The sequence below is a fragment of the Diplotaxodon limnothrissa genome, linkage group LG16 (assembly GCF_057381915.1).
Source record: "Diplotaxodon limnothrissa isolate DT_005_m linkage group LG16, D_limnothrissa_male_GT1.1, whole genome shotgun sequence".
NCBI lineage: Eukaryota > Metazoa > Chordata > Actinopteri > Cichliformes > Cichlidae > Diplotaxodon > Diplotaxodon limnothrissa.
The window spans coordinates 12,424,153-12,444,101 of record NC_140611.1 but is presented as its reverse complement, the minus strand read 5'-3'; the positions used below and the strand labels follow the sequence as shown (position 1 = coordinate 12,444,101).

The following is a 19,949-nucleotide window of genomic DNA, read 5'->3' as shown; positions in this document are numbered from 1 at the left end:
TGTCATAAATTTATGTGCATTTATTTAAATACTGAGGTTTTCTGGAGGAAGACCTAAAGGGTACTAGCTGCTCTAACTCCGTTTTTATTCTATTACTTTGCACATACTTGATAGCTGTTTTAGCTCAATATCAGTTCCTCTTAGATATTTTACCCACCTGCTGAATAACAGTGTTCCACACCCACTAACATTATACAGATCCAAGAGAAAAGAGACTGTAACGCAGTCTGATGTCTAAGCTTTAAATGAACAAGACTTACTTGTACATACACTTTGGCCATGTTTAATACAAACTCTCTCTTGCTCTATGGCAGCTGAGAGATGCTCCAGCCTCCCCATGCCTTTAATTGGATAAGTGGAAGAAAATGGGTAGGTGGATTCCAGCCCTTCTTACTCACAAAGTGTGTTTGCAAATGTGATTGCATTGAGGGGACAGTAAGTTGAGAAGGTCTGAAACTACTGTAGATATTTCAAGTACGGCAGGTTGTTTCAGTCATTACATGACCACTAAAATATACTTGGAAATATCTTTCCAGTTTTGCCACTAGGGGGAGGTGTTGCTCAAAAGATTATTGCAGTGCATTGGCACTGAAAGTGAGACAAATAATTTAAAGGACCTGGTAGTAAACAAAAGTTTATTTTCATATAGCCATATAGAAACAGAGTATAAATAGAAACAATGTATAGCAACAGAAACTTTACAAAAGAGAAATAATGTGATGCTTTTAATAATATTATTGGTAACTGCACTTCAAATGCAACAGATGTCCAATAAATATGTTCTATTATCCACAAAATCAACGTGTGTGCTGAAACTATGTAAGTCTGACCTAAAAAAGCCAGCTAGAGATGACAGACGATGCAATAATGTTTTAAGTTGAAAGAAACAAAAAAAACCCGGCAAAAACTAAAGTACGCAATCCATCTTTGAACCTTCAGGTTCATCCATAAATTTACTGACTAACCAGATCTGACGCTGCTAAGTATAAAGCAGCGTACTATGCTATATAGGGAATGTTAAAGAACTGGATATGTGAAAGCATTTTTCTTCCCTTCACTAAGTGCTACAAAATACTCGTCTGTGCCAACTGCCCGGTGGGAGATGGGAAAGACACAAAAAGGTTTTGGGCCAAAGGAAGGTAGCACCAAGGACCAGCTGCAGGCCAGTGTGCATCATTGGAAAGCACACACCTGTTAGTAACCATACCCCTGGTGATAGCCATCCTGATAACTGTGTTCGTATCCATGTTGATGGTAACCATAGCCACCATATTCATCTTCAGGGCAGCGCATGCCAAGTGACTGCTGGATGGCCATCTCCTGTCTGCGGAGCTGCATAGAGTCTACCAGGTCATAGATAATGGCCATGGACCACATGGGTGAGGGGTACCAGGACTTGACATTGCCATCCTTCCCCACCAGCAGCATGGAGAAGTATTCTGGGCTGATTTGGAAGTAGTTTCTCATGTCCTTCACGAGGGTAGCTGAGAGCCCTTCACGCTCCACGGTAGCACTCCCTGGATGGACCAGAGGATCAGGTTAGGAACAACGTATTAAAGAGTGAATTTCACAATAGATGTAGCACATCGACATTTTCCTCTTCCTCTAAACTTATCACACAGAACTCAGATACCAAAAAAGTAGAGACCTTAGCTTTCAGAAAATATATCTGTTCACTATTTTGTATTAAATATTCTTACCATTGATAGGATAGAGCTCCAAGACTCCGCCCATATCTGGCGACTCTGTGCCAACCAGCTTCAGAATGGCGATGTGCCTCAGGCCTGTGTAACCATGGCAACCATTTTTTGAAAAGACATCAGAATGAGGCAAACAATTTTTAGACAACAGCATGACTTCAAATGAGAACAGCAGTATGCTGACCAACTGTTCCTTATCAGTCTGCTTATTTAGGCTGATTGTTACTTATTTGTTATTGGAACTGTCCTAAGCACTGGTCTCTAGGTAAAGGGAGGAGAATGTGATGGTGGTCCAGAAAGCCCTGCCAAAAAAGCTGTTTCCTCTGAAGCGAGAAAGCCCACATTAAACACAGGAGAACGCTGGCTTCACTTGGTGAGCGCCAAGTGCTGAATACCAGGATCAAACCTCTCAGGCCTTCAGCCCAGTCAGCAGGACAGGCCTTTGTGTGGGATGAGGGAGCGAGGGGGCAGCCCTGGGTGCTAAACCAGCCAAGAGCAACACACGAAGGGAAAAAAGTCCCAGTAGAACCTAAACTGGATCTAGTGATAAAGCAAGAAAAGCTGATTTTTTCAATCATCTGACTTGACTTAAATAAAAACAGTGTACACTCAAACAGATAAATGGTAGCACTTTCTAGGAAGTTATATTTCATGAGAGCTTTATAAGCTAGGACAAATGATAAATAATCTGTTAATGCTTCACAGATCAACAGTAAGCTAAAAATATTTTTTATCATTGCAAGGTTGTAAAAATTTGCTTTGGCTTAAATATAAACCCCTATTTAATGCCCCTGTGTACACACAGTGTATGTGTGTTTGAAGGTGAAACAGGCATGAAACATTCAAAAAGAGAGGGCAGTGAAAGATTACTTGTCATCTTGTTCACTAGCCCTTAAGGTCAGAAACTGATATAATGTAATTGTAGATTTAATGGCTGATTGTTACAAATAAAACATCTGACTCAAGGTCAAGCTCATACACGTGAAAGACCATTTAGTGTTTTTTACAGCCTATGTTAACCTGTATGAATATGCAGAAGCAACAAAAGTCTGAAGGGAGCCAGGAAGAAATGTCCAAAATCTTCAGCTTGTGCAAACAAAACAAGAACGTGAGGTTCATCTTGGGCAGAAAGTCCTGCTGACAGCAGTTATTTGGTTTCACAGAGAAGGAAAGTTCACCGTGGGCTATTTAAAGTTTACACGTGTCTTCCACAAACCTGTCAAACGTATCAGGTTGTTGAGATTTGCAAAGTTGAGACAAATGCCTCTTTTTGAGATGTGCCGTAATAACTTTCAAGTTGCTGTGGAAAAATTGACTAACCGGCCGGCTGAAAAGTCTCCTGCCAGGGGAGGAAAAGAAAAACAGTTCAGTTTTTTGCCAGTTCCGTCATCTGGGATCCTTCTCCACATCCACTGGTGAACATGCATTAACACACACATAGTGCTCATGTGCATAAACACAGGCTGATAACGTCTGGAAAGTTGCAGTAAACAAAAAAACATAACTTGTTCATTTGATTTCATTGCTTCTTCATTTGATTAACATATTCATGAATATTCTGACTAACATTTTGGCAAGCAGGGACATGACACAGGCCCGTGTGAAGAGAAGGTCACCTTGGAATAAACATGTCATCAGAGGGAAGTTTCATAAAGAGTTCTGCTCTTTTAGGTATTTCTTCCCAGGAAATGAATCTTTGTACTTTCGGACTTGCAGGAACAGAAGATTGTTATGGGCGGCTGTGCATCTTCCACTAATAGGAAGGTCAGTTGTTCAATCTCTTACAACATTTCTTATAGGGTACAGAGTACAGTGAACAGGCACATCGTGACCGTTTACGATGAATTAGACTAAGGAGTGTTAATCACACTAACAATTGGTTCATTGAGCCTGCAACTGTGTTTCTTATAGATTTGTTTTTTGGTTGCAGCAGGCAGCAGATTTTGGAGAAAAAAACCTACACCACCTAAACAGCACCAAGCAGCAGAGAGACTCAATTAGAGCTTGGGTGGCGAGCATATTTGAGCTTTTAGCAACTGAAGTGACCTCTGAAAAGTTAAACTGGTTGACTTCTGGTGACTCACCCAGATTGCAGGCTTGGCTGTTGAGGGCGTAGAGCTGCTGCTGATAGGCCCACTCCTCGTCGTTGGGAGCGGAGATAATGAACAGGCGACGTCTCCATCGGAACCTGCAATCACAGAAAATTTGAGTCCGGATTTAAGTGGCACTTTGGTCCCGCAGTGAGAGCTCTGTACCAAGACAAGGAGTTTGTGCTTGTGTGCTACATATTCCCCTTATTACTGCCAGAGGGTGACAACCCGGAATTATGGTCAAAAACCTGCCAGATCTCTACACTGTGTTCGGGGGGGATTCAGGTCTCTATGGCAACAAAAGACAGCCTGTCTTTAGACATCTCCAGGAGAAAATGTGACTGAAATGATTCAGCCTTGAGGAATGGCAGGGTTTTTGTTACTTTTGATTTTCATGGAACACACACACATGCATGCTGCTGCAGTCTGCCAAGTGCTGCTCAGAATTATTTAATTGTGGTCCAGCTGACTGCAACAGATATTTGACTGATGTGGACACACCATGATGGGACCACCCAGTAATTCCAACTACACAGACTATATTGATCCTTGGGGGAACAACCTATATATGGCATCAATCTCAATAAAATGTTGTAATAGAAACTGTACTGAATACCTCAATTTGTCATGGAAATCTTGCACCCATGGAATGGTTTGTGCATGTTATTTTTAAGCTACAAGTTAATGCTACATCAGCATGGGTGCTCTTATCCAGTGTTATTTTCACTGACCAATTATTTTTGTCATAATTTTTGTCAGTTACCTTTGTTTTCATGATGAAAGGGAGACAATAACTAACTAAAAACTAGTGCACGAGACAAAAAAGTGCGATGGAATATATTGATACTTTGGTCTAAAAAAAATAAAAAATGTGAGATCCAATCAGAAATATTTAAGCTGTGTACAAAGGCGGGACGAGTTTGGAAGTGACCCAATCAGAGGTAATTGCCCTGTGCATAAAATGTGACCAAATATCGAAACCTGGGAGGAAGAGGAGAGTGAGCATATGCACACATTTCACATTTGATATCAAGGAAAATAAGATGGAAACAAACCTTTACACTTTCAATGATATTTAACAGACTAAAAATAGAAATAGACTGAAACTACAATATTTCAGATGCCTAAATTATGACTAAAACTAAATATTCAAAAGACTATGACTAAAATAATCAAAATTAAAAATGTAAAACAATCACAGCAGTATTCCTGTACACAAATCCATTCTTGTGTGATCCCCGAACAGTTTATGATTGCAGCTTATTAACCAAGCTTGCTAGTGTTAGCTAATAACTTTCTCAACCTCAACCTGAATTGTGTCTCCAAAAACACCACACCATAATGCTAAAATGTAAGGTTTTCAAAGCAAGTGGATCAGTGAATCAGTGGGTCTACAGGCTTTATTTACTGATCTCACTCATGGGCGAATATCAGCAAATCCCTGCTGATAGTTCTTATGATGTTTTTGTCAGAAAAAAAGGTTTTAATGTTTGTACATCCACAGTGTTTTGGTCATGCCCTATATTTCCATAGAAATCCTCACCTGGAGAGAAAGTTTTCCAAAGATCTGGGCTTGTCTTCCTTCTTACAGACCACTCCATCTCTCTTCTGCTGCTCCATCTCTCGCATTCGGGAGGAGAAGGTGTCGATGTAGTTAAATACAGCCTTCATGGCAATGGGAACCTCAAAGGATTGCTGACAAACAAGATTGACAAGAACCAGTCATACTCTCCCAAAGGTCGAGTCCGAGGTGAAACCACAGAATAAATAAATCAAAATCCCTGTCGACAAAAAATAAAACAATAAGTAGCACTACAGTACAGCGGGCATTAAAATAGAAATCCACTGCATGAAAATGGTGAAACTCCTTCCAGTAATGTGATTATATGAAGTTATGCATGTTAGTAAATGTGGTGTGGGCTTTATCACATCCCAGCAAATCTTTGTAACAACTTCTGGGAAGCAGCAAAACCAAGTATCTCATTTCATCCTAACTGGTCATAACACGAACATCTGAAATGCGCACAAAAATGTAACACACTTGCACATCTTCCTCAGGACATGCTGAAGTTGCCATTCTGATTCTTTCACACCTTTCCTTGCACTGCGCTCTCTGTCCTTTTTCTGTCTAATACACACACCCACATCCGTGTACATTCACAGACTCCTCTGTCTCTGCTGCTGACAGCAGAGGATGTGAACACTGGCCTCTTTGATGAATCTGTCCGAAAAACAGGCTGGTGATTTATCCTGGCACATGCACACACACTCTTATACACAGATGTTGAGCAAATGTCATGTTGTGTAAATTTAAACAGTGTTTTAGTAAAAGCACCATGTTGGCAGTATTAGGGCAGAGAAAAAGAGAAAGATTTAATGGAAGTGTAAGCAGATAAGTTGTGAATCAGTGAACACTGGAAGAGGACCAACCGACCAACAGCAGTGCTGTTAATCAAGGCTGTTTAAAAGTATTAGTCAAGACTATGTGAAAGGGCAAGTAAAAAAGTACGATTAAAATCCTCCCTGCTAAAATATCATAGTATATTTAGAGGTCTTTCACAATTCAGTGACTGAATCCCTTAAGGCTATGTTCCAGGAAGGCAGGACTTTTGACACAGCTGATCATGCAGTCTTGGTGAATATGCTACATGGCAACAGTCTTGTCCAATAACACTGTAACTTAGTTTTGAAATAACCATGACGTGTCTGCTTTCCTGGGTCTTCTTCTGTGTTTTTTCCTGTTTCCAAAGAAATGCCTTTGGATGTGTGTGTGCATCCAAAGGCACTTTGCATTGGTTACATTGTTGCTCTGCTTGGTTCCTTCTTATTTTTTGTATGTACATGTGTAACAGCCATACCCAGCACTGCCTTCACTTTCACAATATTTTACAAATATTTGTTTCCCAGAGTCAGAACAGACATTAAAAAGAAGCATTTACCGATGCTGGCTATGTTACGTGGCCTAATCTACAGGGGGATATCTTTTATGAGTGTTTTCCATTTCCCTGCATTGCTTCTCTTCTCTTCGTGTCATGTCAGCTATTTACAGTGCAGCTGACTGAGAAGAGCTTACACTGCAAATGCTTGTTAAAGGCTCTTTGAGACTGATGGTGGCCTAAAGGTTAGTGTGAGCCTGCTATTATAGTTACTCACAATGGCAACACATCACTATCATGCTAACCGTCTTGTTAGCATGTACTAATTAGTCCTAAACATAACATGGAGCTGAGGCTGTTTGGAATGTCACAGGGTTTTGACATCATATGTTTAGACTGTTTAGCTTACACGTATGTACCTCACTGCATGTTTATTGGGCACCGATGCATTACAAATATATATTTACTCATTTATTTTTTTTAACACCTTGTTTTGTGTTTTCTTAACACTTTACTAAAACAAGACCATTTAATTTTGGTATCTCACCATAGCACTTGCAACAGTTAAAACAAAGTTAATTTGGAGTAGAAACCAAGTGTAGACATATCAAGTGAACACTAGATATATCTGTATGCCCATCCACATTATCTTTGCCTATATTGACAGCTGTTTATCTCTCTGCTTCAAGCTTTACAGGTACATTAATGACAGTTCTCATATTTAGGCTAAAGATTATTCTCTCATTATTATTTCCTCTAGATTAGGGTTGTAGTGGAGATATCAAGGATAGGCACGGTTGTGGCACTGATTCAGTCTTTGAGCACTACTGTCACCCCGGTGTGTCAGCCAGAACACAACTTAAGGGCAAATTGTCGCAGAGTAGGGAAGAAGGAGCTTGAGGTTCGGTCTGAGGCACTTTATTGTCACGACTCAATTTCTGGGGCTGTAAAACCGTTGCATGTGTATGTGTGTGGTTTTACATAACATCCCGCAGGAATCAGTGCACCCCACCGGACCAACACTGCTCATCGGACCTTAAACTGCCCACCTTACTAACCGGATGATGTCACCATACGGTGGGCTGGCCCAAACTGACAGAAGATTGAATATTAAATGAACAGTAGATAAACTTATATAAACTTATGAACACCAATAGAATTATCCTATGAACTTTGGGGCCTTTTATACAAGGGTCAGTCAACTCCAGGCCTCAGGGGCTGGTGTCCTGCAGGTTTTTGATCTCACCCTGGGTCAGCACACCTGAATCAAACGATTGGTTCATTACCAGGCCTCTGGAGAACTTCAAGACATGCTGAGGAGGTTATTTAGCCATTTAAATCAGCTGTGCTAGATCAAGGACAAGGGTACACACATGTATATTTATATGGCTCTTTGAGAGGCTATTGATTGACAGCAATGCATTCCCAAGTCCCTCCAACAGGACTTGAAATTGGTGTGAAATAGAAGAGCTGCCCAAAAACATGTAACTTTTAAGAATTTCATCACAGCGTGAAACTACAGTTCTCAAAAAAGCTCACCACACCACCTTCTTCCTCGACACCGTCACATTCAGTGAGTATATGTTTATAACTCTCTTCTTTTCAAAACAAAAAATGTGAGTGTGTGTGAATCTCCAATCATCTCCTGGATGATTGAGAATGCATCAAGACGTGAGTGTGTGTGGTTCATTTAGGGGACATCTTTATATTTTAGAGTGAAAAAACTGCTTGACTTACATGCAGTGCTTTAAGTGGGCCGGTACGCGCCGGTACTCAGTACCGCCACTTCTAAATATAGCTCTTGAGAGTACCGCCACCTCTCCATGCGCCCAGAACGTGCTTTTAGCGTACCGGTACTCTCATTTGCACATCTGTTATAATCGTTTGGCTGCGCTGCCGCTTTTCAGAGCGCCCTTCACAAGCACGCTTCCTAATTCGTCCCACCGAGAGCAGAGACTACATTACCCATACACCAATGTGTTTTACAAGTGAAAAGCGCATGCGTCGCTTTTGCCGTTGTCATGTCAACTCAACGTGGTCCGGAGAGGGTGTGTAAAACGCGCAAACAGCTGCTCGGTTAAAATACAAAAACAATGAACACTTAATATGCTCTCCTGGCTTCAGACTCTGAGTAGTAAAAGAACAAGGTCAGAATCAGAGGACTCGCTGGCTGACACCCCACCAAGCCAGAATGATATCGCTGCAGGTCAGACGCAAGCTAATGAAAGCTGCACTAGTGCCGCAGCCGCGGACGACGGCACTTTTTGCGACGACGAGGACGAGAATGACACCATTTCTACCGATGACAACAGCCGCGTTAGCGAGCATGAGTGGCCAGAATGTTGGTCCCAAGCACAAGTCCGGTATTTCTCCACAAATTACAAGTGGCTGATCAGCAGAAATCAAAAGTTGGGTCGTAGTGTGTGTAGTCAAGTTTGTGCTCGCGTGGACATGCAGCAAGGGCAGAGAGTGTCGCAGGAGTGGAGTGGGTGCTTAATCTCGTCTTTTGGAAGGGACAAGGCTGCACAACAAAACTCACTACGAAAGAAAATAAAAGAGCACAGAGACTCAATTTATCACAAGAAAGCAGTTGAAATAAAAGAGAAGGCAACACAAAATACAATGCAAAAACACAATGAAGATATGAGAAAGGCTGACTACGCTTCAACTTGCAATGTGTTTAGAACAGCTTATAAGATTGGCAAGCATGGGCGTCCCTTTACAGACATGCCAATAGATGTCCAGTTGCAAGTCTTAAATGGTGTCAAGATGGGCAGAGTTTTGCACTCTAATAACTCATGTGCAAATATACTGGATCACATTGCAGCTGAAATGAAAAAGAAGGTAGTCAATGACATAGTGATGAATGAAAGAAAATTGTGTGTGCTCATTGATGAATCCACTACAATAAGTGGAAAGTCTGTGCTTGTCGTGTGCCTGCGGTCAGCTATTTCCAGTGAAAATCCAGACACAATATTTTTTTGAACTGATTGAGCTGCAGGGGACCACAGCAAAGGACATCACTGAAGCACTGTTAGGATGTCTTCATAATAATGGCTTTGACCCTCACTACCTACAGGAACATTTGTTGGCATTTGCTTGGGAGGAAAGCAGGAGTTGCTGCGCAGCTTTGTTCCAAATTCCCTTACCTGTTTGTCTGGCATTGTTCCAATCACAGACTGGAACTGGCAGTTTGTGATGTTTTGAAGGAGGTAGGAGGAATCAACCACTTTAAAATATTCTTAGATCAGCTTTACTCCCTCTGCCATGCATCACCAAAAAACCAAAGGGAGTTAACCGAGAGTGCTCACAATGTTGGACAACGTCTCCTTGTGATAGGCCGTGTTTTATCAGTGCATTGGGTTGCTTCAAGTGAGAGAACAGTGAAAGCAGTATGGGAGAACTACCAAGCTCTGCAGGTACACTTTACAAGTGCTGCTGCTGATACCAGCAGTGACTCAAGAGAGAGAGCAAAATACAAATTATTTTATAATTTATTTTATATACATTTTGTTAAAAATAAATTTCAATACCTTTTTGCACATTTTATTTATGTTCAGTAGCTCTTTCTAGCTCAAGCAAATCCGCAAACTAATAAAATGATTTATTATTTTGTATAAGGTTGTCTGTTGACTGTTGTATATAAAACCCATTCAATAGTTGTTGTTACCTCAGGGGAGGCGGAAAAAAAATAGAGTACCGGCACCTCTTTTGGGCCACTTAAAGCACTGCTTACATGCTTTCCAAATTCACACCGCATTAATTTAAGTATTCAACAAGCTAATTGATCTACACAGCACGGCCATTCTGTTATGGGGCTGCCCATCGCATTCTAGCCCCTTTATTATCAATATAACATGCCTTGATGAGACTGTGGTCTGGCACTATTTACCTAAATCTGAATTAAATTATTCACAAGTCACTACAAAAGGTATACTTGTGTTTAATTTGGCGTATTTGATGCTCTTCCCGACACAGCTGTCAAGGGATTTTTTTTTTTTTTTTTTTTTTTTTTTTTCCTCCTCCTGGTACTTAAATAGGGATCTTTCACTGTTAGGCAAATGTGCAAACCACTACACTATAGAGCCACAGCCTTCACATAATCATCCTATACTGCTTAGAAAGAGTAAGTCTCTACCTTGACTCTCATGTCAGTGTCTGTGAGGACCATGTAGAACTCCTCGTAGGTCATGCCAAACTCTTTCCTCAGCTCTGTGATCAGATCCTGGTTCACCAGGTCTTCCTGACGAAGGCCCTTCATAGGCTTGTCATTCTCTGGAGAAATAAAGGCACATTAGACAGATTCAACATCTACTTTCCTACTTTAAAGAGGGTACTAATTTCCCCTTTAAAGAAAATCAATTAACTGTTAAAATCAAAGGAACATAACATTTATTATATTTGGAATCTTAGTGAAATGGTCCAAAAGTCAAATGTAAATCTAATATATTGCCTGGAATATCAGATTGGAAAAATTGGGGAAAGAAGGAAAACTGCACACTATTGGTTAATCTGTCTTCTGTCATGTCTCCCTCCCCTCACTGCCAGTCGGTTGCAGCAGATGGCTGCCTCTCACTGAACCTGAGGTTTCTTCCTGTTCAAAAGGAGTTTTTTTTTTTTTTTTTTTTCTTCTTCTCACTGTCACCAAGTGATAGCTCATCTTCATCTTCTGAATGTTGGTTTTTTTTCCCCTGACAATTATTCAAATGGTTATGGCTTCAAAAGGCTAGAAAAGTACAGGGAAGATACAAAAACAGCTTAAGACATGTTACAGTCGTATTTCTTAACGTAAAATGAAGAGCAATTGTTTCCCAGTTAACATGCTTACTCCTCTTGTAGTTTAGTCATCTATGCTGATTTCAAAAAAACTGCTCCTTTAACAAATTTGTCTGAGAAGTTTAAGAATTAGACTCTTGAGTGAAGAGCAGAACTGAAGCATGCAGAATGAATCGGGGACAAACTGGACAAACAGCAGCTGAGATCTAAAAGGGTTGGATGTCTCAGAAGTCTAATGGAGCTGGTGTTTATGCAGACCAAAGCCTTTAATCATAGCTCCTTCCGTGTGTGTGTATGACATACAGACCACGGAACAGTGTGTTCTTGGTGGCTGGTTTGTATGAGCAATCACGTCAGGAAACCCCCAGTACATGTAGGTGGCAGAGGACAGACTGTACACACAGATATGTACAGCAAACACTCTTTAATATGGTCTATATGCAAAACATACACATGGCCAACCAGGCTACAACCCAAAGATGAAGTCACTGTAAGCAGAGGAGGGGCAATGCTGAAAGGACCAGCTGTTTGTCTGTGCACTGTGATCACACACAGTGAGTTTCTCTCACTTCCAAGGACTCTTATGTTGACTTCCATTTACTTTCTTGAGATTCATTTACATACTGTTGCTTAGCTTAACCTAAACTTAAATCAAGCCTTCATAATTAAAATGAATGAAGACTTACCAACAGAGGTGGGCCACAACAATGTGACTACATAAAAACATTATGTCTGGATAAAACCTCATCTGCACATTGAGTGACACACTTAAAAAGCTTAACAAAGAGCAGTTAACACACATCAACCGCAGCCTCTGGTTTGAGACGGCTATAAAATGTCTCAAAATAGAAGCCAAGCACAGATGACGCAGTGCGTCTCACAAAAACAGCAGCAGTTTTGTTGCATTTGAACAAGTAGGTTTTCAAGCACTGTTATAACTGCTCTCTGTGTGCATGTGGGTGTGATGAATTAAATGTCTCCAGCTTACACATCAACTCCACAGGAGATGATGCACAGGAAAGGTATGCACTCTGGTTTGCTCTCCCGGTACATGTTATACAGACTCCTGTACTTCATAGCTGCTGAACTCATCACATTTTGGATTGGAAGCTGAAGGCATTCCTACCTCTAGCTACAGATAAAGTGTAATTACTAAAATAAGCAACGGTATTATGGTAAATGAGCCGAATCTAACATCACTGAATTCAGAGGTCAACACTGTTTAGTATCACCTGCACAGAGAAGCACAAAACACTGTGGCTTTGGCAGAGTCGGTGCACATTCTGGATGTCACTGTGGGAGCAGAGATCTCTGCTGAACACATTTAGTTTGACATAATGTGAGGAAGGTAAAACAAGGACAGGACAGCAGATGTGGCAGGAGACACGTTTCCTTGCCACAGTCTCAGTATGGACAGCACTCACACAACATTTCCCTGAAAAATGGTATTTTAAGGCAAATCACATCTACTGTATTCCTAAAAACATGCAAACTTACTTACATTTATGACAGAATGCCCGAGTCTGTTTATTTCAGTGCTAAGTAGAGAGAAAATGCTTTCCTTTTTGGTGATAACCACAATTGTTATCAACAACCCTCCGGTGTAAGAGAGAGTTTCACTGTGAAGGAGATTAGTGGTGAGGTCAGTGAGAACATGTGGCTGGAACTTCATCTAAGATGACATTACCTTTGCCTCTCAAAGCCTTCTACTGATCTGAAATACAGGACTAGAAAGACAGATCCTATTTCTTACATTCTTTCATATTGCTTCCAGTCAGGCTAGATCGGGAAACCCTGAATCATCCCTCAGTCATGCTGCTGTGGGCTCAGGCTGATGGGGGACTTTGCAAAACACTCTGAGCATCGCACTGAACAACTCTCTGAGCTTCTCTGCTCACTTATTTGTCTTCTCTTTCCAGCAGGTTGCGCCTTGTTCTCCTCTCTTTCTCCTCACTTGCCCAACTGTCTCACCCTGAAGTGGTTCTGTCAGAAATCTCTTCTTGTTAAAAAGTTCTTCCTCCCCACTTTCACCAAATGTTTACTTGCAGTTTACTTGGTATCTGATCATTGGGGTTCTCTCTTGTATTGCAGGGTCTTTAGTATATAAAACAACTTGGGATGGCTGTTGTTGTAGATCGGGGCAATAAAAATAAACCTGGACTAACTGCTTTGTTGTTCTGTGTTTCTAGTTAACATGTTTGTTTGTTTGTTTGTTTTTGTGTGGTGCACAGAAGTTCCCACTGTTGTGTTACTGGTTTAATATTGTTTTCCTCATACTACACGTGAGTATTCTGTGTCTTCGCAAAGTAGAACAGAAAAGCGGCAGCTCTTAAAATGACAGGAAAAGCATTTAGCTGGATCTATGATGACTCTGTCATCCTAAGGAAGATTTACTGACAGCGGAAACATGACTTTGATTTAGAATTACAGCCTTCTGCTGGTTAACTGCAGTGTTTTGCTGCATGGAAGGGCTGTTTGGGAAATCCATCTTCAGTGCTGGAAACTTCAAAAATGTTTCAAAATGTTGCAGTTGAGAAATGCTGCACGTCCGGAAAACATCTGCTCCAAATTGAGAGCCACATGAGCTATTCAAAAAAGGTGCCTGGCTGAGCAACTGAAAGACTTGCTACAGTTAATAGCGATTGTGGCATATACCATGTCAAAACAAGGAGCAAAAAAAACAAAAACGTATTGAACCCTCTCATACTGCATATGGAACTACTTACCTATCTGATAGTGGTCGATTTTCATGGTGGAGTTGGTCAAAGAGCCAAAAATAGTTATGATAGAAACTTTCCTGATGGCCATCTCACACACAGACTCCAGGTACTCATCCCTCTGCTGAACATACATACTGAGCTCCTCACTGGGGGATGTAATCAGCTGGAGGAAGGGAGGGAGTGGAAACAGGGAGGTTAGAGTATCCTGTGTATGCTGTGACACGCGCGCGTGCAAATACAGTGTGCTGCAGAGGTGATGTTTACATTAACCTGTAGGCGGACGATGGGGCATATTTTCCCAGCCTGTTCACAGCACCACTGTGATAAGAATCTATGCTGGCTGCAAAACAGAGCTGCACAGTCTGTTAGCTCACAGCTGTGCAGTCTTTCAAATACCTGGATGATGGTTGTGCGACCTACCCTACCACTTCACTATACAGAAGTGACACTGTACAATAAATGGTACAGAGGTGCTTACCTGTTTGTTGACTAGTGAAAAATTAATCAACAATAAATGATTTGTCCTGATGTGAGTCTTTAGAACATTTCAGTACTCTGTCTTGGAAAACAAAGTCTTTCCTTATTGGAGCCGCACCAACTGTAGGTCACTTCCTTCTGCTCCACACTGCCAGCTGCTCAGTGACTCAGAATGGTGTAATGCTCAACTTCCCAACTCAAAACCTATCAAGCCGATCAAAATTTGAAGTCCAGAATAAAAGCACTAATTTCATGTTTGACTAATGAGTTTGGCTGATGGCTGTGTCTTTTAATTTCTCTTATAGCTGCATTCATTACTGTAGTGCTGATGTGTTTCTTTAAAGAAACTGTTTGAGATTTTAGGGAATTTTGCTTATTTGCTTCCTTGCTGCAAGTTGGATGAAGAGATTGATCCCATTCTCGAGGTTGTTTGGGAAATATATTTTATATATATATATATATATATATATATATATATATATATATATATATATATATATATATATATATATATATATATATATTAGTTATAGCTATTGGCCAGTTAGCTTAGCATAAAGCTGGCTGATAGTTGTATTTGACAGAAAACTCAGTTAATTACTGAGGAGATATTTAGATTATTACAGAAAGGAGGCAACATCAATTAATTACTGAGGTAATGCTAAATCAGAAATTAAATCACATATCATGCTTCATCTGTTGGAGCCATTTTTGGCTGGGTGCAGAGAAGTCCATGCTATCTGCTTATCAGATGCCCATGGTCTGATATTTGTATTCATCTGTATTTTGGCAAGACATCAAATAAGCACTTTGGCCAAAATGTTAAACCTGTCCTCACACTTAGCGATGGTGCTCTGAGTACTGACATTTCCCTCTGGCCAAAGCTCGAAACCTGGAGTTTTGCCAGGTGAAAGAGCCTCTTGTGAACTGTCAGTATTATGTCATGCTCTCACCAGCAGCCGCCTCCTGTTTTCAAAGTAATCCAGAAAGGAGGCAAGGGCACTCTTTGGTGGTGGCGTTGGCTTTTTAGTGGGCTTTGGATAGTCCACTTTCTCCGGGTACTTTGACGCCTTCTTTCCATTTTTCTTTCCCCCGATCTTTCCCTCCTTCCCTGGCTTTCCTCTTCTGTCGGCTTTCTTGGCACCCTTGTCATTCTTTTTCTTCTTCTTGTCATGCTTATCGTGCTTTCCCTTCCTGGTAGGAGTGATAACAGTGATGACTTCTGGCTCCTCTGGATTGTTTGCTGTTGGCTTGCTAGGCTCATACTTGTCTTCATACTCGTTAGTCAACACCTGCGCACAAAAGCAGATATTATTTTTCATTTTGTTCACTGATTCAAACACTGTGAGAATGATTTGGTCTTGAGCTGGTGTCGTGGTAAACTTTTCTTTGTACACACAAAAAATGATGGTGAAATGAGTTATGTTGGCTGCTAAACAGCTATTTCATTTGAAAAGCTCCAATGAAAAGCAATTAAAGTAATCAGCAAGAAGTGTGCTGCATATGTACTCATGGATATTATTTATAAATTTATGTAATGTATGGTTTTAGCACTAATATATATACCCAGGTGTTTTGTATTCTATAAATAGCATGAATCTGAAACCCATTAAAATACAAAGTCAATCTATTAAATCTATCTTTAAAATGAATGTTACAGATTACCTTGTCTCCACCGTTCTTCTTCTTGGTGGGTTTGGTCTTTGGGAGTCTATGTGTGATGGGTAGCTTGCGGCTGTGTGGATCTCTGTTGAGTTTGTCAGTGCGGTTATCTCCAGCTGGGGTGGTTTTCGGTGGGTACCGTTCCCTTTCTCTGCGGTTGTAGTAGTATGGATCAGCGGTAGTTCTTGGCAGTGGGAGCCACAGGGCTGTGGTAGGAGCTCTGGTCGTTTTCTGAGTGGTGGTAGTAGTGGGCCTTTTTGTGGTGGTTGGTTTTCTGGTTGTTGTTGTAGTTGTTGTTGCTCTGGTTGTTGTAGTAGTCGTAGTGGTGGTCGTGGGCTGGGTGGTTGTTGTTGTTGTTGTTGTTGTTGTAGTGGTAGTAGTTGTGGTTGGTTGTGTAGTTGTTGTTCTGGTGGTGGTTGTAGTAGGTCGAGTTGTTTTGCTATTTGAGTTTAGTTTTATTGTAGGTGTGTCAGGAACTGGCAAGATGGAGACAGAGATCACAGGTAAACATTTCATTTTGCATACACTCAAAAAAAAAGATTATTCACCCTAATAAACATGAAGCAACAATTTTGAATAAAACACAACTGAAATAAATACAATTTAAGATTAACTTAAATTCAAATTCAAACTTTTAATTGAAATAGTAAATTCCTAAGGAAAATGTGCTTTGTATAAACTGAATGTATACTATTTAAGCAAATTTAATTTGAGCAGATTCCATTAAATGTAACATTACATTGTACTTATGTAACAATTTAATGTTATGCGTCATCAGTGTATACTGTTAAAAAAAAAAACCTTTGTAAAACTACAGGAATTTTAGTACAGTAATATACTGTACTCAATTTTGTTTCTGAGTACAGCTGCACACTGTAAACGATATTATAAAAAATATGAACAGCAAGATACAACATAATTTTACAAAGAGGAATTTTTTTTTCTTTTTTGGTTTAAATCCTGGATTTAACAGTGTTGTGAGAGTTTTTCAGTTATTTGGTGTTTAGAATTTGTTTGTTTCTGTATGAGGTGTTTTTAAGAGACTGCGTGAGTAAGAGTAGGGTTAAGGTTCAGCTGGCAATGCATTATAATGGCACAGAATCTTTTAGGCAGTAATCTGAGATAGTAATAAACTATAATGAACTACTGACAGTGTTACTTAGTAAAAGCTATATTCTACATTACCAGTACCATAAAGGTTTTTACAGTGAGGAAGTTGTTGTAGTTTATAGGAGGGCACTGAACACTGTAACAGCTGACAAATCTAGCTGCCAGCCCCCTGAAAACCCTGAGTGCCATTATTCACATTATTCAAACTGGTCTAGAACCTGAGGAACGGTTGAGTGCCAACTTGATCTCATGGCTGCCCTTCCTGGTGTAACCATCCAGTTTATCCAGGCTGCAGACTGACACTAAGATCGTACAAGTCTGTTTGCAGCTCTCAAACCAAAGATCTTTTGTTTATAGGGCACATGTGGTAATCACTGCACCATGGATATATTCTAGAAAGGTTCAATGTTAATTAAGAAGTTTTAAAACTAAAAAGTGTGGATTTCCCTGCTGTGAAAACAAACATGTTGAAAAAATGTTTATCATGGTCATTCTCACCTGCAAGTGTGCCTTCTTCCACTTGTCCCTCCACACCTGCTCCTTTACACTTCTGGATGAAGCCTTTCTGGCGGAGCTTCTCGAGCTTCCTCATGGGTGACTGGTCAATGACCTCATACATGGCCTCCAGCCTCACAGGGTAGGGATATCTCTCTTCCACCTGCAGGGTTTTCTTCAGAAGCACCATTCCAAACTTGCCTGCAGTTCAACACATTAATAGATTAAGGATATGATATGGTTAATATCAGCACCTGCAATGACATTTTGACCCATGCACAAGTTGAGACAGAGGCTTATGCTGTCTACCTTCTTACCTTTCTCTAGTTTTAGGAAGTTCATTAGTCTGGGGATGAGTGCAGTATCTAGTGGCTCCTCCATCACTTTCCCCTCTGTTGTGATTCTCCGGACCTTGCCTCCCATCTCTCCTTCTTGGTGAAACATGACTATCTGGTTGACGTGTCTTTCTGCCAGCTCGCAGTAGACATCTGGCTTCAGTAGTGACATCATCAGTCGGTAGTAGCCGTCTGAGTCATGGGGCGCCGAGATAACGAGGACTCGGTTTTTTCCTGCAAAGCTGGCCAGCAGATTTGGTGACCCGGCGCTGCTGGGCATGCGGGTAACTCTGGCTCTGGCTCCTGGAGTACCTTCATCTGTCAGTTGACGGGACAAGCCAATCTGTCCATTCGTCCCTATCCTTCGCAACCGGCCTCCTGCTTTCTTGACTCCCTCCAGGTTCCCCGACCTGGCGGTAAGCGGAATCGCCTCGTCTGCCTGCACATTTTGTGCGTTCTTGTTGCTGTGCACCGAGATTGCCGAAGCATATCCAGGGCGCAAACGTCCCTGAAAGCGTCGGCGCAGTTGCACCCGCTTGAGGTGAGTCTGTTTGTCGGCTTGGGTCCAGGTAAGCAGATATATCAAAGCTAAACTGAGAACAAAACCCCTCATTGTTGTGTGAAATTAAAGTAGGCTAAACACTCACTGCCGTAAATGCAAAGATCCAGTGGTGGATCCTTGAACCTGTGCGTCTTTAGCGCATCTGAGGGTGACAATCAATTAATTCCAGATGAAGAGTGCAGCGCACGCGGGATCGGCACATAATCTGCCAATGACCACTTTCAGAGCATGACTTCTACTGAGGAAATCCACGTTGCTGTCTGCCTTTAATCTGGCAAACAATACGAACACGAGAAGAGCTCAGAGCACAGATCTACAACTTCATCTCAGCAGCACTTTCGTTTCCAACTCACAGAACAGAAGATCAGAAGCGTCGATCATTGCAGTTATAATCTGCAAACATCCTCAAGTGGCTCAGAAAAAAAATCTATCACCGCGGGATACACTCAATAAAATCCTAGAGTCCTAGAGTGAAAAGTTAAGGACCACGTCACATCTCCAAAATGCAAAATTTGTTTACGCCCTAATTACGTCTCAACTAGTCAAAGTTCTTTTGGGCTCTGTTTATTTCCCACAACAATAAGTCTTCTGGCTGCAGAAATAGTGAAGATCCCTCAAAATGCAAGACAGTTAGTCTGAGCTGGAAACCTGCGCTTAGACTGTGCAGAGGAAAAGCGAATCTGCCTCTTCTCAGGTCTCCCCTTTGGCAAATCGGAGCTCTAGAGGTTTTCCCAGAAACGTCCACACTAACCTCAGCCTCCGGACTCTTGGCGACGCAATGTCAGGACCTGCCCCGGGACATTCGGTTGCCAGTTCACTCTGCAACACTCCTTTCACTGGAAGGTTCTTTATGGGAAACTGGTCAGAATGAGGTGGGTTGCACTCAAAAACACATTAAGTAGCTGAGGAAGATTTAAGAAAGAAAAAAGTAAAGGAAAAAGTTTACTCCCCTGCTGGCCAGATCTCCGGGAAGAGAAATCCCCATAATCTTACACAGTGTCAAGTTCCCCCTTTTAAGGCGAAAGAGGAACGCCCCCAAATTCGATTTCTTTCTACCAGCATATTCCACCTCCTCATTTTCATTCGATTTAAATTCACAGCATGACCGCCTCTTTCATCTTATTCTAAATGTCACTGCGAAAAAAG

The 19,949-nt window shown here is 41.2% G+C and overlaps 1 protein-coding gene and 1 pseudogene across 1 annotated transcript; one reads left to right on the top strand and one right to left on the bottom strand.

Moving 5' to 3' along the window:
* Nucleotides 1-814: 814 nt before the first annotated feature.
* On the bottom strand, nt 815-19,733 carry ccdc80 (coiled-coil domain containing 80). The gene is made up of 10 exons (XM_085374337.1): nt 18,224-19,733; nt 17,910-18,107; nt 16,305-16,777; nt 15,593-15,931; nt 14,169-14,325; nt 10,805-10,941; nt 5,334-5,485; nt 3,785-3,888; nt 1,701-1,784; nt 815-1,517 (listed from the first exon to the last, which is right to left on the bottom strand). Exons 1-10 carry the CDS (start codon nt 18,852-18,854, stop codon nt 1,195-1,197), a joined length of 2,598 nt encoding a protein of 865 aa, XP_085230463.1. The 5' UTR covers nt 18,855-19,733; the 3' UTR covers nt 815-1,194.
* LOC146615826 (E3 SUMO-protein ligase KIAA1586-like) lies at nt 8,659-9,651 on the top strand (annotated as a pseudogene).
* Nucleotides 19,734-19,949: the final 216 nt, after the last annotated feature.